We start from the raw sequence: 16859 nt of genomic DNA on the forward strand, positions 1-16859 counted from the left end.
CTCTGGGTTTAAACCTGAAATACAGCAAGCTGTGCTGAATATGCAGTTCAACCAACAACAATTGTTAGGGCCGGAGGTGGATACGGCAATAGAAAAACTCATGGGCGCGCTCTACTCCCCACAGAGCAGAGGCACTTTTAGAAAGCCGCACTTTAGAGGGGGGTTTCGGTCCCAAACCACAGAGCCTTCCACCTCACAAGTCAGACCCACATATCAGGGCCAGTATCAAAGAGGAGGTTTTCGAGGAACATAAAGGGGTGGACAATTCCCAAAGGCAAGAGGGAAGTTCCAGAGCCCAAAAACCCCGCAAACCAAATAGTGACTTCAATATCACAAACCCCCACCACTCAACACCAGTGGGGGGGAGACTTACCGCATACTACCACAACTGGGAAAACATAACTACGGATGCATGGGTCCTAGCCATTATCCAACATGGTTATTGCATAGAATTCCTCCAATTGCCACCAGATGTACCTCCAAGAGCACACAATATGTCCAAACAACACTTAGGGGGTTATTACAACTTTGGAGGAGGTGTTAATCCGTCCCAAAAGTGACGGATATACCACCAGCTGTATTACGAGTTCCATAGGATATAATGGACACGTAATACGGCTGGTGGTATATCCGTCACTTTTGGGACGGATTAACACCTCCTCCAAAGTTGTAATAACCCCCTTAGACCTGTTACAACTAGAAGTCCAAGCATTGTTACAAAAACAAAACAAGCAATAGAACTAGTACCCAACCATCAAAAAGGAACAGGTGTCTACTCCCTGTATTTCCTAATCCCAAAGAAAGACAAAACGCTGAGACCTATATTAGACCTCAGAACACTGAATCTTTACATCAAATCAGATCAATTTCACATGGTAACACTTCAAGACGTGATTCCCTTGCTCAAAAACAGGACTACATGTCAACATTAGATCTCAAAGATGCATATTTCCACATACCCATACATCCTTCCCACAGGAAATACTTAAGGTTTGTAATCCAAAGCGTGCATTACAAATTCAAAGTGTTACCATTCGGGATAACAACAGCCCCAAGGGTATTCACAAAATGCCTTGCAGTAGTAGCCGCTCACATCAGGAGACAGCACATGCATGTATTCCCTTACTTGGACGATTGGTTAATAAAAACCAGCACTCAGCAACAGTGTCTTCTACACACACAATACGTCATAGAAACCCTGCACAAACTAGGGTTCTCCCTAAACTACCAAAAATCACATCTACAACCGTGCCAAATACAACAATACTTGGGAGCAAACCTCGACACACAAAAGGCGATTGCCACTCCAAATCCACAAAGAGTACAGGCCTTCCAAAATATAATATTAAACATGTACCCAAACCAGCACTACCAAGTGAGGTTTGTAATGAAACTTCTAGGCATGACGCCTTCATGCATAGCCATTGTCCCAAACGCAAGACTACACATGCGGCCCTTACAACAGTGCCTAGCAACACAATGGACACAAGCACAGGGTCAACTTCAAGATCTAGTGTTGATAGACATACTTATCGCTTCAGTGTTGGAATCCTATAAATTTAAACCAAGGGCGGCCATTCCAAGACCCAGTGCCTCAATACGTGATCACAACAGATGCTTCCATGATGGGGTGGGGAGCACACCTCAACCAGCACAGTATACAGGGACAATGGGACATTCACCAAAAACAACTGCATATAAATCATTTAGAACTGTTAGCAGCGTTTCTAGCATTGAAAGCATTTCAACCACTAATAGCCCACAAACACATTCTTGTCAAAACAGACAACATGACAACAATGTATTACCTAAACAAACAAGGAGGCACACACTCATCACAACTGTGTCTCTTAGCACAAAAGATTTGGCATTGGGCAATTCACAATCACATTCGCCTAATAGCACAGTACATCCCAGGGATTCAAAACCAGTTGGCCGACAACCTCAGTCGAGCTCACCAACAAACACACGAATGGGAAATTCATCCCCAGATACTACAAACATACTTTCTACGCTGGGTAACACCAGAAATAGACCTATTTGCAACAAAAGAAAACACAGAATGCCAAGACTTCGCGTCCAAGTATCCACACCCTCAGTCCAAGGGCAATGCGTTATGGATGAGTTGGTCAGGGATATTTGCTTACGCTTTTCCCCCTCTCCCACTCCTTCCTTATCTGGTAAACAAATTGAGTCAAAACAGACTCAAACTAATACTAATAGAACCAACCTGTGCTCGCCAACCGTGGTACACAACACTACTGGACCTGTCAGTAGTACCTCATATCAAACTACCAAACAGACCAGATCTGTTAACTCAACACAAACAACAGATCAGACACCCGAATCCAGCATCGCTCAATCTAGCAATCTTGCTCCTGAAGTCTTAGAATTTGGACATTTAGACCTCACCCAAGAATGTATGGAGGTCATTAAACAAGCTAGAAAACCTACTACAAGACATTGTTTCGGAAACAAATGGAAAAGATTTGTTTATTATTGCCATAATAATCAAATTCAACCACTACATGCTTCCGCAAAAAACATTGTAAGCTACTTATTACACTTACAGAAATCTAAACTAGCTTTTTTCTTCTATTAAAATACATCTCACAGCAATACCTGCCTATCTGCAGATTATACATTCAACATCACTTTTTAGAATCCCAGTCATCAAAGCATTTATGGAGGGATTAAAAAGAATCATACCCCGAGAACACCACCAGTTCCCTCGTGGAACCTCAATATTGTGTTAACACGACTCATGGGACCACCATTTGAACCCATGCACTCTTGTGAGATGCAATACTTAATTTGGAAAGTAGCCTTCCTAATAGCTATCACATCTCTTAGAAGAGTAAGTGAAATACAAGCATTTACTATACAAGAACCCTTTATACAAATACATAAATATAAAGTGGTTCTCCGTACAAATCCCAAATTCTTACCAAAAGTTATATCACCGTTCCACCTAAACCAAACAGTGGAACTCCCAGTCTTTTTTCCACAACCAGACTCAGTAGCCGAAAGAGCCTTACATACGTTAGACATTAAAAGAGCACTAATGTATTACATTGATAGAACAAAACAGTTTCGCAAAACAAAACAATTGTTTGTAGCCTTCCAAAAACCTCATGCAGGAAATCCAATATCCAAACAAGGCATTGCCATATGGATAGTGAAATGTATTCAGACCTGCTATATCAAAGCAAAAAGAGATCTACCTATTACACCAAAGGTGCACTCCACTAGGAAAAAAGGCGCCACAATGGCCTTTCTAGGGAATATACCTATGACAGAAATCTGTAAGGCAGCCACATGGTCTACGCCTCATACATTCACAAAACATTACTGTGTAGATGTGTTAACAACACAACAAGCCACAGTAGGACAGGCTGTATTACGAACATTATTTTAGACAACTTCAACTCCTACAGGCTAAGCCACCGCTTTTTAGGGAGATTACTGCTTACTAGTCTATGCACAGCATGTGTATCTGCAGCTACACATGCCATCGAACGGAAAATGTCACTTACCCAGTGTACATCTGTTCGTGGCATGAGACGCTGCAGATTCACATGTGCCCTCCCGCCTCCCCAGGAGCCGGTAGCCGTTATAAGTTGAATGAAATTTGTAAATAGATACTATTCTTATACACATTATGTACAAACATACTTACTCCATTGCATGGGCACCTTTACTATATACACAGCTCCTACCTCACCCTCTGCGGGGAAAACAATCTAAGATGGAGTCGACGCCCATGCGCAATGGAGCCGAAAGGGAGGAGTCCCTCGGTCTCGTGACTCGAAAAGACTTCTTCGAAGAAAAACAACTTGTAACACTCTGAAGTCGCACAGGAAGTATCTCCGGTTTGTGGTAGGGTCACAACACTACCAGTTTGCAGTCCTTCGTTTTGGTCTTACTTCCGCACCTCGTGTCTTCACAAAGGTGATGGCCGTGGTTGCAGCGGCCCTCAGAAGGAAGGGAATATCTGTATTCCCTTACCTGGACTATTGGCTGATCAAAGCGGGCTCCCCAGAGCTTGTGCTGCTTCACTTGCAAATGACAACCTATTTGTTGTTCAACCTGGGCTTTTTTGTAAATGTGCCCAAATCTCACCAGGAGCCCTCTCAGTGCCTTCTGTTCATAGGGGCAGTACTGGACACATCATTGGATCGGGCCTATCCTCCTCCTCAGAGGGTACAGGACAATCAGGCATTGATTCCAGTGTTTCAAAAGGGGGCAGCTGTTCCAGTCCTCAAGGTCCTACGTCTGCTCGGTCTGTTCGCTTCCTGCATTCTGTTGGTCACTCATACACGTTGGCACATGAGGGCTCTCCAGTGGTGCCTCCGCAGGCAGTGGTTTCAACACAGAGGGGATCTCTAGGAGTTGATAACGGTCTCCTGAGACGCTACAGCAGATCTACGATGGTGGACTGTGAAATCCAACCTTTCCCAAGGAAGGCCTTTTTCTCTACCACTACCGGTGGCCACGGTCATAACAGATGCTTCTACTCTAGGGTGGGGAGCTCATCTGGGGGACCTGGTGGTCAAAGGTCATTGGTCTCCAGTGGAACAGATGTTTCACATCAATCTGTTCGAATTGCGGGCAATACGTCTGGCTCTCAAGACCTTCCTTCCGTCCCTTCGCGGTCAGTCAGTTCAGGTCTTGACAGACAAAACTACTACGATAGGCGCTGCGGCTCTGGTCCTGGGTGCAGGACCATTGAAATTGCGTAGTAGCAAACCATCTGGCCGGGGTTCTCAACGTACGTGCGGACAGTCTGTCAACATTTCTTGGCCTATCACGAGTGGCATCTTCATCCTGACCTGGTTCTTCACATCTTCCAGATGTGCGGATTTCCACAGATAGACCTGTTTGCCACTCAGGAGAACGCACACTGCCTGTTGTTCTGCCGCCTTCGTTATCCGGGGCAGGGGGTATTGGGGGGACAAGTTTCAGATGTCTTGGTGCGACCAGCTGCTTTATGCGTTTCCCCCCATACCCTTGATTCCTCAGTTTCTGAGGAAGATTCGCCAAGATCAGGCTCAAGTCATTTTAATAGCCCCGGATTGTCCAAGAAGGGTGTGGTACACAGACCTTCTCCAACTTTCGCTGTGCCTTCCGCTCCGTCTCCCTTACAGGGTAGACCTCCTCTCGCAGTCGCAGGGGCAGGTTCTTCACCCCCACCTCCAGAGCCTGCACCTACATGCCCGTAGATTGAACGGGGCAATCTGAGTTCCTTTTATCTTATCAGCCAGGCGACACTCCACCAAGACTGTCTATGCCGGCAGATGGGCAACATTTGTTGCTTGGTGTGGAGAGAGACAAATTGATCCTTTGAAGGCCCATTTGTCTGATATTTTGCATTTTGCTCTTTCCTTGGCCCAGAAGGGTAGTGCAGTGTCGACTGTGAAGGGCTATTTGTCAGCGCTGTCGGCCTTTCTTTGCCTTCCTGATCAGCCTTCCTTATTTAAGTCCTCTATAGTTATTAGGTTCCTGAATGGTTTGACTAACAAGTTTCCTTCCACTCCGTTTGTCATGCCTCAGTGGGATTTGAATTTGGTTCTGTCTTTTGTAATGGGTTCACCGCTTGAGCTTATGCATTCTTGCTCGTTGAGGCTTTTAGTTTTAAAAACAGTTTTCTTAACGGCTATCACGTCAGCTAGGCGTGTGAGTGAGCTTCAGGCATTTAGTGTGAAACCTCCTTTTACAACCTTTCATGCTGACAAGGTGGTGCTGAGAACCAGGGCGGCTTTCCTTCCTAAAGTAGTCACTCCCCTTCATATGGGCCAATGTATATCACTCTCATCCTTTTATCCTCATCCATCAAAGGAGGAGGAAAGACTTCGGGACAAATGTCCCAAGAAGGCCTTTTGCGAGTCGGAAATAGCGATTTTTAAGAAATCGCTATTTCTGATTCGTAAAATGCAATGTATCACATTTGAGATTCGGTAATAGCGATTTGCTAAAAATTGCAAATGCTATAACCGAATCGCAAATTGCGATACCGGCCCCATTCGCACCTGTGGGCCTGTAGGCCCATATTTGCACTTTTTTTGCATTTCCAAAATTGTGATTTCTTAACTGGAAATCACAATTTTGGAAATGCAAAACCCCAGGGTGCTGGGGGCCTAAGGCCCCCTTTGCTGCACCCCAAAAAGTTTTTTAGGACATGTAAGGTGCACACATGCCAAAAGGGCATGTGTGCTTTACATGTACATTTTAAAAATGCATTTTAAATGCATTTTTAAAATTTGCACATGGTTACCACCAAGTTCAACTTGGTAGTAAATAGCGATTCCTTAATGCGCAATTCGCATTAAGGAATTGCTTCTTATATGTGCTTAGAAATCACAAATAAGGAATCCTTATTTGCGATTTCTTATTTAGAGAGTCGCAATTTGCGACTCTCTAAACAGGGTCGCAATTTTAAGTAATCTCTATTTTAGCGATTCCTTAAAATTGCTTTCAGAATTCTTTTGATACATTCTGAAATGGCATTTTGCATTCGCACCGTTTGCGAATGCAAAAAGCTTTCATACATCTGACCCTTGATCACTTGGATCTAAGAAGAGCTCTGAGTTTCTACATTGAGAGGAAAAGAGACTTTCAAGTTGATGATCATCTCTTTGTTGGATATGTGGGCAAGATGAAGGGCAAGGCCGTCCACAAGAGAACCACCCTTTCCAGGTGGATCATTCTTTGCATAAAGATTTGTTACTTACTTGCAAAGGTTCCTCCTGAGGATATTAGGGCCCATTCCACCAGGGCTAAGTCTGCCACGTCGGCCTCGGCTAGAGGTGTCCTAGTTGGTGAAATTTGTAAGGCTGCAACTTGGGCTTCCCTCCACACTTTCCAGAATCATTATTGCTTAGACTCAGAAGTTAGGAGGGACGGCCATTTTGCGCATTCTGTTATGCAGGATTTATGGTTTGACCGGTCAGACACCCACCTCCGAGTGCAGGACTGCTTTGGGATTCTATACATAAGGTGAGGAATCCACAGGCACTTGTATCCATCAGAAGAACAAGATACTTACCTTTGGTAATGCTTTTTCTGGTGGATACAGTAGCTACTTGTGGATTCCTCACGGACTCACCCGCCTCCCTGTTGCCAGTCTTCTTTTTATACGGGCTGTATATATGTTTTGGTGTTTTTATATAAACCGTTCATTGGGTTTCATATTTGTATTTGCATTGGTATGTATTTTGCATGTGAGGTCGGTATTCACCTGTTCGCCTCCAAGGCATGTAAAAAATTGTGAAACTGACACCAGCACGCCAGCAAGGACTTCTTATTGCCCAATGACGTCAGACGGAGTCGCGTGCGGAGCCATGCAATTGTGACATCGTTGTCGACGTGGGAGCTAGGAAGAAAATTTCCGTTGAATGCTGGCTCATTGGGAGAATTCATAAGGTGAGGAATCCACAGGTAGCTACTGTATCCACCAGAAAAAGCATTTCCGAAGGTAAGTAACTTGTTCTTTTGGCTCATACCTGGCATGCTTATTATTTTAATATTCAGTACTGTTGGATTGGAAAATGTGGCTCACCATTCACTGAGAGTTGAGATAGGGCCCAGTCTGATTTATGCTTTTCATTCTGTTCAGCTTTAGACAAAATAAAATGCAGAAAGTGTGGAAAAGTATAAGCCTTATTTGCCAGCTTTATGTGCTGCCTTCTAGCATCTTGACTGAGGCAACCTCATGGTATTTTTGCACGTGCCCCTCCTCCTAGGTCCTCTGGTCTCCCTTTCTGCTGGCATCCAAAACTTTTACTGCATGTCAAGCCAGTTCTCAGTGAATTATGTTTTGGGCACCAAATCTAATATTACCAAATCATAGGATTAGACTAGCGTTGGTTTGCTCCAAAACTGTTAGAAAAGAGATTACCTGGATTTTCTGCAAGGTCCTATAGGTTCAGGAAGCAGACTGGGTTGCCAAGCTGCCACAATGTGGCGTACCAGCCTGCACTGTTTTTCACCAGTGGGCAATTTCAAATATAAATGACTGATTGGTCTAGTAAAGAAATTCCTTTAATGCCCCAGGCATTCAGTGTGTAAACCTTGAGGTTCTAAAGTCTTGTAATGTCATAGGTATGATGTTAGTTCCCAGAGTATCAGGGAACTGTTGTTCTAACTTAGAGCACTTCAGACCCTCTTAATATTGTGATGTGTGAAATGGGCTTGTCATCATATTATTCTTTGACAGACCCTGTAGGATTGCTCTATATTTCTGTTACGAAAGTTAGATCATTGAAAGGTGTACATATTAGCTCACAGTGTTCCTCATTTGTAATTTGGTGGGCTTGTTCGAACATCAGTGTTGTACTTATGTGTAAGTCTCTAATAATATTCCAGGGTACTTTCTGTGTGAAGTGTAGGATTTTATTAATTTGGTTACCATTCACACGAATGACAGAGGAAACTTCCATCATTCAGGCTTGGAGATTTTCCATTCTCATGTGACAGATTCAATTGTCCGATGTTCAATCGAATCCCAATGTTCTATGTCTATTGTTATGCATGATCAGTTGGCAAATCTAGACGTTCCCTCCGTCTCTGTGGTAGGCAGTTAAGTTGACATCAAATTCCTGGTACCTTAGTCTCTTTGTGTTAATTCCCAGCCTCCGTCCACTCTAAGGTGGGTCTGAGCAGCCCTCAATAAAAGGAAAGTATCCAGCTTGTTGCTGTCTTTGTAAAAGGGTTTTTCTTTCCTAGTCTATTTAAGACATTCTATCAGCACTTGACACTACAACCTTGCCAGACTGATACCTTGCTTTCACAAGAACCAGATGGGTTGCATTCCTTTTCTGAATTCTTTGCCAGTATTAATGTAGAACAGCTCTCCGCAGATCAGCTTTGGCACTAAGGTACCCTAACACTGGGGAAACTGCTTCCAACAAAAACACTAATGGAACTTACTGGTCAGCATTTTTTGTAAAGTCTACATTTTGACCAGATGGTTAGAGTGTTTTATTTAAGATTTTTTCAGAAATATTCCATAAAATCAATATAGGTATGCAATAAGACTCAAATTTAATAGCTCAATATAATTTTAAATTAATAAACACCAACATCCACAGTAAAACAAATTCGGGAACAGTCTAAATGAATATATAAAACACAGTGCATTTGGTATGAAAAAATATAAACATAGTTGATGACATGCATCCAGGTCAGTAATGAACACTTTCAATCAATCATTTGTTGAGCGCGCTACTCACCCGCTAGGGTCTCAAGGTGCTGAAAGGGTGGGGGGGAGTGCTACTGCTCGAACAGCCAGGTCTTGAGGCGTTTCCTGAAGGTCAGCAGGTCCTGGGTCTGTCGTAGGTGGACGGGGAGGGAGTTCCAGGTCTTGGCGGCGAGGTGGGAGAAATATCTGTTTAAAGGTGAGCTTCTTGTTGACGGGGAGCCAGTGTAGGTGTCTTAGGTGGGCTGAGATGTGGTTGTGGCGTGGGATGTCGAGGATGAGGCGTGCGGAGGCGTTCTGTATGCGTTGTTTTTTCTGGAGCTTGCCCGTGGTTCCTGCGTAGACCATTGCCGTAGTCCAGTCTGCTGCTGACAAGGGCGTGGGTGACTGTCCCTTCTGGTTTTGATGGGTATCCATCTGAAGATCTTGCGGAGCATGCAGAGGGTGTTGAAGCAGGAAGATGAGACTGCGTTGACTTGCTGGGTCATGGTGAGCGCTGAGTCTAGGATGAAACCTAAGTTGCGTGCGTGGTTGGTGGGCGTTGGTGCAGTTCCCAGGAAGGCTGGCCACCAGGAGTCGTCCCATACAGAGCGGTTGGAGCCGAGGATGAGGATCTCCATCTTGTCTGAGTTCAGCTTTAGGCGGCTCCTCTCCATCCAATTGGCAATGGCCTTTATTCCGTCGTGGACGTTGGTTTTGGCGGTGGCGGGGTCCTTGGTGAGTGAGAGGATCAGCTGGGTGTTGTCGGCGTAGGAGATGATGTTGAGGTTGTGGGATCGGACGATGTTGGCGAGCGGTGCCATGTGGACGTTAAAAAGGGTTGGGCTGAGTGAGGATCCTTGGGGAACGCCGCAGATGGTCTTGATGGCTTCAGAAAGGAAGGAAGGGAGGGAGGCGGACTCTCTGGGTTTTGCCGGAGAGGAAGGATGTGATCTAGTCCAGGGCTTTGTGGCGGATCCCGGCATCGTGTGCGAAGAGTGTGGTGACAGACGGTGTCGAAGGCAGCCGAGAGGTCTAGGAGGATGAGGGCTGCAGTTTCGCCATCGTCGAGCATGGTCCTGATGTCGTCGGTTGCGGCGATGAGGGCAGTCTCGGTGCTGTGGTTCCTACGGAATCCGGATTGAGAGGTGTCAAGCGTGTTGTGGTCTTCCAGGAAGCGGGTCTGTTGGCTGTTGATGATCTTCTTGATGACCTTCGCCGGGAAGGGGAGGAGGGAGTTGGGCCGGTAGTTCTTGAGATCTCGGGGGTCCGCTTTGGGTTTCTTTAGCAGGGCGTTGACTTTGGCGTGCTTCCAGCTCTCGGGGAAGGTGGCGGTCTCGAAGGAGCTGTTGATGATCATACGGAGTTGGGGGGCGATGATGGGGCTTGCTTTGTTGAAGACATGGTGGGGGGCAGGGGTCAGAGGGTGATCCGGAGTGGATATTGCTCATGGTTTTGATGGTGTCCTCGTCGTTGATGTGGGTCCAGGAGAGCAGGAGGTTGGTGTGGCTGAGTGCGTTGGGGTTTGTGGTGTCCATGGTGGTCGTGGGGCCAAGGTGTTGAATCAGTCGTGGATGTCCGTGATCTTGCGATGGAAGAAGGTCGAGAGGGAGTCGCAGAAGTCATGCGAAGAAGGGGGGTTGATGGAGCAGCACCTGGGGTTGGCGAGTTATTTGACGATGTTGAAGAACTCTTTGCTGTTGTGTGCATTGTTATCAATGCGGTCCTTGGAGAAGGATCTCTTGGTGGTCCGGATGAGCTGGTGGTGCTTGCCGATGGCTATCTTGCAGGCAGTGTGGTTGCTCTCTGTTTGTTCGTGGCGCCACTTCTTCTTGATTTTTTCAGCACTCCTGCTTGGAGGCCTGAAGGTCGGCTGTGAACCAGATGGCCTTAGTGCTGGTGCGGTTGTTGGAGGGTTTCCTGGTTGAGGCGAGGGTGTTGGCACAGTCGTCTATCCATTGTCTGAGGTTGAGGACGGCTGTGTTGGGGTCGGTGGTACACAGGTGAGGGTGGAGAACAGCTGGTCTTCCGTGATCTTGTTCCAGCTGCGGTGGGGTATCTGTTGTGGGTGGTGGTGGGTGACGGGTTGATGGAAGGTGACGTGGAAGCAGCGGTGGTCGGTCCAGTGGAGTTCTTTGGTATGGCTGAAGGTGACGTGGCTGCTGGCGGAGAAGACGTGGTCGAGCGTGTGGCCGGCGGAGTGGGTGGGTGTCGTGACAAGTTGTTTGAGGCCCAGGTTGTCGATCAAGGCGGTGGAGTTGCTGTTGTTGGCATTTTTTAGGTGAAAATTTAGGTCGCCGAGGAGGATGTAGTCTGTAGAGGCAAGGGCATGGGTGCTGATTAAGTCAGTGATGGAGTCACTGAACTGTGGCCGGGGGTCAGGGGAGCCTGTAGACGAGGGTTCCTCTGAGGGTGGTGTTGGCGTTGATGTGAATCTGGAAATGTAGGTGTTCGGCGGCATCAAGGTGCGCCATCGGTGTTCTGACGGTGTTTTGTGGACTATGGTAATCCCTCCTCCTGGTCTGTTGATGCTGCCTCTGTGGGTGATCTTATAGCCGTCAGGGATGAGTATGGCGATGTCTGGTTCTGAGGAGGGGTTCATCCACGTTTCTGTGAGGAAGGTGTCGTCCGGGGATGATAAGGTGAGTAGGTCCCAGAGTTTGACGTTGTCCTTGTGGAAGGAGCGGTTGTTAAGGAGGATGCAGCTCAGGTGTTTGCTTTTGGTTCTGGTGTGGTATTTGGTGGCTTGGGGGCAGGTGAAGCTGGAGTTCTGGCAGGAGAACGGTCCGTGGGTGAGCTTCAGGGTGGCTTGGAAGCAGGTGGCAGAGCGGCCTGTGTTGAGGGCGTGGAGGTTGTTGGCATTGTAGCAGCGGCGTGGGGAGCGCTGGGGCCAGGGTGTCTGGTGCTGGTGCTGGGCACGGTCCAGGCACTGACGGGCTTACCTCGGCGCGCCAGCGGTGCTGCCACCATTAAGAAGGGGAAGTGGGAGGGAGGAACAGCTGGGAGGCGGGAGCGGTGGGCAAAGGGGGGCGTGGCCACAGGGGACGCAGCGGCGGGAAAGGACGAGCAGGGAGAAGCCGAAAAACGGGCAGAAAGAGGAGAAAGGCAAACATAAAAGGAAAAAGAGGCTGAAAAAACAGAGGCAAAGCAGTAAAAAGGCACAAAAGAAAAGACAGTTACAAGACAGACACACAATACTTACGGCAACCACTAGACACCAGGGATGAGGCGCAGGCGGGTGCCTGCGGTGGTGGAGGGCCTTGAACTCGCAGCAGCAGTGCGGGCAGGGTAGAGGGCACGGACGCAATCAGGAGGAGCTGCGCAGCATGGGAAGTGAAACCTGACCTTAAATCAGGTCAGGGGTCACTCTTTACACCGCGCAGCGGCCCCCATTAAGAAGGGGAGGTGGGAGGGAGTAGCAGCTGGCAGGTGGGAACGGTGGGCGAATGGGGATGCAAGGGGGGCAGGGATGCAGTGGGTGGAAAGGGCGAGCAGGGAGAAGCCAAAATGGGCAGAAAGAGGAGAAAAAGGCAAACAGAAAAGGAAAAAGAGGCTGAAAAAAACGGAGACGAAGCAGTAAAAAGGCAAAAAAGAAAAGACAGTTACAAGACAGACACACAATACTTACGGCAACCACTAGACACCAGGGATGAGGCGCAGGCGGGTGCCTGCAGGTGGTGGAGGGCCTCGAACTCGCGGCAGCAGCGAGGGCGGGGTAGAGGGCACGGACGCAGTCAGGAGGAGCTGTGCGGCGTGGGGAGTAAAACCTGACCTTAAATCAGGTCAGGGGTCATTGCCTACGTACAATACAGACAATCTATTTCACTTTGTCATTAAATCTTTCATGCAAGAGTAGAGAAGAGTTATTCCACTAAAAGCACAAGTGTGCCTACTTGGGATCCCAATATAGAGAAAGTAGGAGAAAAGGTAGCTCTAAGAGCAAAAACTCAATACATTGATGCATTCTTCTTGCATCTTTGGCACAGCACACAGCAAAGTTCATGAGAACATCCCAACTTTTCCCAATAGGATTAACATTGGCTAGAGGGACTCGTTCTGGTAAACATAACATACTGTTTGGAAGCCACTACGTAGAGGGGGAACGTGATTTATTTTGGAGTGCAACAGTTCTAAAGGCCTTTACTTGTAATCCCAATAACTTTTTATTGTGTTTTAGAGGTGGCTAAATTGCGCAGCGCCAGCCTTCCATGATTGAAACATCTTGAAAGATAGTCATGCATATTAATCACCTTCCAGTGAATTTTTGCTGTTTGATATATGGATGCTATTGTGCTTAAATGATTCTAATAAGGGATATATAAAAGTGACCTATTCCTATAATAAATAAATGTAAATTAAATGAAAACGTTTTTTTCTCTTCCCAAAGGTATACACAGTGGTGAGACTTTATCGACTTCTGTAACTACTCAACCCATGCACCAGACTGAAAATGCATCTTCGCTTATAACTGCAAATACCGATCAATTTTTAACAACACCAGATGGAGATGACAAAGACTTACCACAAGATGCTTCGGAATTAAAACACAGATCGGCAAAGAAAGATTTGCTGGAGATAGACAGGTTTACCATTTGTGGTAACAGAATAGACTAGCTTCTCCTTCCAGAGAGAGCAAATTCTACTCCGTATGGATGGACATCATGCCAAACCAGTATGGCACTTCCATATTTATTTAAAAACTTAAATTATTACTGGCAGACAAATAGTGCGTATCTCCCTTGAGTGATTTGACTTGTGTGGGGTCCAAGTCAAGGAACCTTTGAGAACCTGACAAGGTGAATTGATAACTTCAACGGAAGAGTCCAGGAACGAATGTTCTACGTTTCTGCAAATGGCATAAAATGATTTCAGCTCGACTTGGCTCATCAAAACGATGTTCCCGACAAGCGTAAAAGAATCCCTTCATTGCCTTTAAGTGGGAGGATTTGTCTGAAAAATGAGCAGGTTTACACAGCATGCCTTGCTTTGTTTTATGTTATTTTCTTAAACATTTTTGTACTACTTTTCCTGTAGCCAAATGGTTTGATGGACTGAACAGTTATGGTTTTCAAGAGAGGTCTTCTCGGGTGATGAATGCCTAGACAATTCTGAATATGAAATCAGAAAGCTTACATTTCACTGTGACTATATATTAAAGACCCCTTTGCTACGAAAGGAAGAGTCATCCATGACTGCTTTATCCCACTACTCTCTCAGGCCTTTGCTTGATTCATATCACAGTGGTCGTTTCACCAGAAGTTTATGGTTGCGTTTTATTATTGTACATAAGAGAAACCGCTACTTCAGTATACATATCTCCACCCATCGTTGTCATTCAATCCAACCACCACCTCACTAATTAGAAAGTTTAAATTAAAACATGGGGGCACAAAACAGTATCGCAGGCTTCCACCTTTATAGGCCTCCTTTTGACTACCACACTTTATCCGCACAGTGGCCTCCTAAAAATATTACCATTTCACTCTATCATGTTGTCGCCTCCAGTTTCATCGTGGCATATCTTTACCTGTTAATGTTAACTAAATGCCACCAGTGAATGGAACCAGAGCTGGCACAATCGAATATAGCACTTACTGTAACATGTACCTTCCTTCCTGAACAGTGTGGCAGGAGACCGCATTTAGCATAATTTAGTAGTTTATGCAATTGTGTTAGACTTTATGAGATTGAAGTAAGGTTTACATCTGCCCCAGGCTAATGAACATAATATGTATTTAGATGAAAGAAGCGGTCCATATATGTTCTCCTAATAAAAAATAAAAAAAGGAAATGCCTGCTAATGCAGTGAAATGTAAACTTAGCTGAAATAGTGACAGGATTACCTGTTTTAGACATTTCTACAAAAAGAAGAGCGAATATACAACAGGAGATATACATGTTATCCTAAATTACACGTGCAAGACTAGAAAGCAGCTTTTTTTTAATCCAAACATGACCTATCTTTCTGAACATGGCATTGAATTCCGAAATAGGATAGGAATGATGGAGCAGTGAATAATTTGTTTTAACTGCTGTGATTCAATTAATGCAAATAGAATGGGTTTCAACTGAATTCACTGCCACCAGTTGAGTTGATATTGTGCACTTTAAAAGTACACTTTTTACATTTTTTATTTTATTTAACAATTTAAGTGATTTTCATGAGTATGTTCTGTTTTTTGAGAAAATGATTTTATAAAGTGTAGTACAATGGAGGAAGTTATTTGGCATCATTGTCTGTAGAACCGATACCTAAGTATGCGGTAAAGAGTGAATTGCAGATTTGAGCTGAATAGTTCCTTTACCTTCAATACTCACTCTACTTCATATGTGTTTTGCTCAATACAGTAAAATATTCTATTTTTGCAATGAATTATTTAAACGAAATTAACATTTTTTTTGCATGCACCTTCCATAATGGAAATAATCAGTTTCCTGATGTGAGATAGTACCTTTACATTTGATGGTTAGTACAGCTTGCTTCGGGGGCAAAAGGAAATTACAATATTTTTGTTTACAACTTTCAACTGTACTGCTTTTTCAGCCTTAAACATATGAAATCATATCTGGGCTCTCTTTTGGTTCATACTAAGAAATTGACTTGAATGCTCTCACACCACACACACACTCCCCTCTCTTACAGGGTTCTGCCATGCCCCAAATATAGGATCGAAACTGCTATCAGTCACTTTATACAGGGTTGCAGCGAACCAAATGCAAAAATAGTTGCCCCTGAAGTGGGCGTATTCCATCTTTCAACACGGTGTGCTTATGGTCAGTGTTTTAGTGCACGACACCCTCACATTTAGTATCAAGATATTGGTTTCATTAACACAGACTAACACAAAGATACCATTCAGCCTGTTTAGGGTTTTATCATGATCTTTTATGTTGGTGGCGTAACGGTAACCATTACACACACATGAACACTATGGAAGAATGGATAGTGAAGTTATTTTTAAGGAGCTGTTTAAATTATTTGGATGGTTTGCACTAAACTTTGTACGTTGTCAAATCCAGCAGCTCACAGGACTGCCTGTGTGGAGCAGCAATTATTACATCTTCAAGTAGTTCATCATCAAGAACTGAAAGAGGGAACAAGGCATGATTTTCATTATGTTCTTCTGTTGACAAATCATATTCAGTTACAGTTTTATAAATGCTTCTCGCAAGGCAAAATAAATTCAGTTTTGTAATCTTTCCTAAACAGCGTGTCTTTTTTTCAAATTCCTAGCCATGAATGCATCTATATTGGGAGGAACGTGACCCGTTTCTTGCGATGTGCAACATGAAATTGTATGTCACCCGTGCCACTGTGGTAAAATTGATAGCAAAGTGTTAAATGTAGTGGTGCTTGGTTGCTTGGAGTGCTTAGTTTTAAAAACAATAAATGCTAGGGCCCAAATTCTTTTTCAGGAGTGAGCAGCTGCCACTCCCAGTATGGATACTGCTTACTACCTACGTGTTAACACTACATCTGCCTACAAGCAACTAACAGGTGCCAAAACGGTGGATTCGTCAACACAGTTTCCATGAAATTTATACAAAATCATTCTTCGATTTGCTATCTTGCATTGGAAGGGGTAGCGTGAAAAAAATCAAATCTTGCAGTTGCAAGCTGTAACTAGTAATGCTAGAAAAATACTACAGGTTCCTACTGCTCAACTACATAGACCTTACCGGA

At 45.0% G+C, this 16859-nt stretch overlaps 1 protein-coding gene across 1 annotated transcript in view; it reads left to right on the forward strand.

The window, feature by feature from the left end:
• Positions 1-16382, forward strand: part of TAPT1 (transmembrane anterior posterior transformation 1) — a 272524-nt gene extending 256142 nt beyond the window's left edge. Inside the window, exon 14 of the mRNA XM_069202339.1 lies at positions 13563-16382. Within this exon, the coding sequence (XP_069058440.1) occupies positions 13563-13789 (227 nt within the window). The 3' untranslated portion in view covers positions 13790-16382. The remainder of the gene's footprint in view (positions 1-13562) is intronic.
• Positions 16383-16859: the final 477 nt, after the last annotated feature.

Source organism: Pleurodeles waltl, chromosome 1_2 (genome assembly GCF_031143425.1).
Source record: "Pleurodeles waltl isolate 20211129_DDA chromosome 1_2, aPleWal1.hap1.20221129, whole genome shotgun sequence".
Classification (NCBI taxonomy): Eukaryota; Metazoa; Chordata; class Amphibia; order Caudata; family Salamandridae; genus Pleurodeles; species Pleurodeles waltl.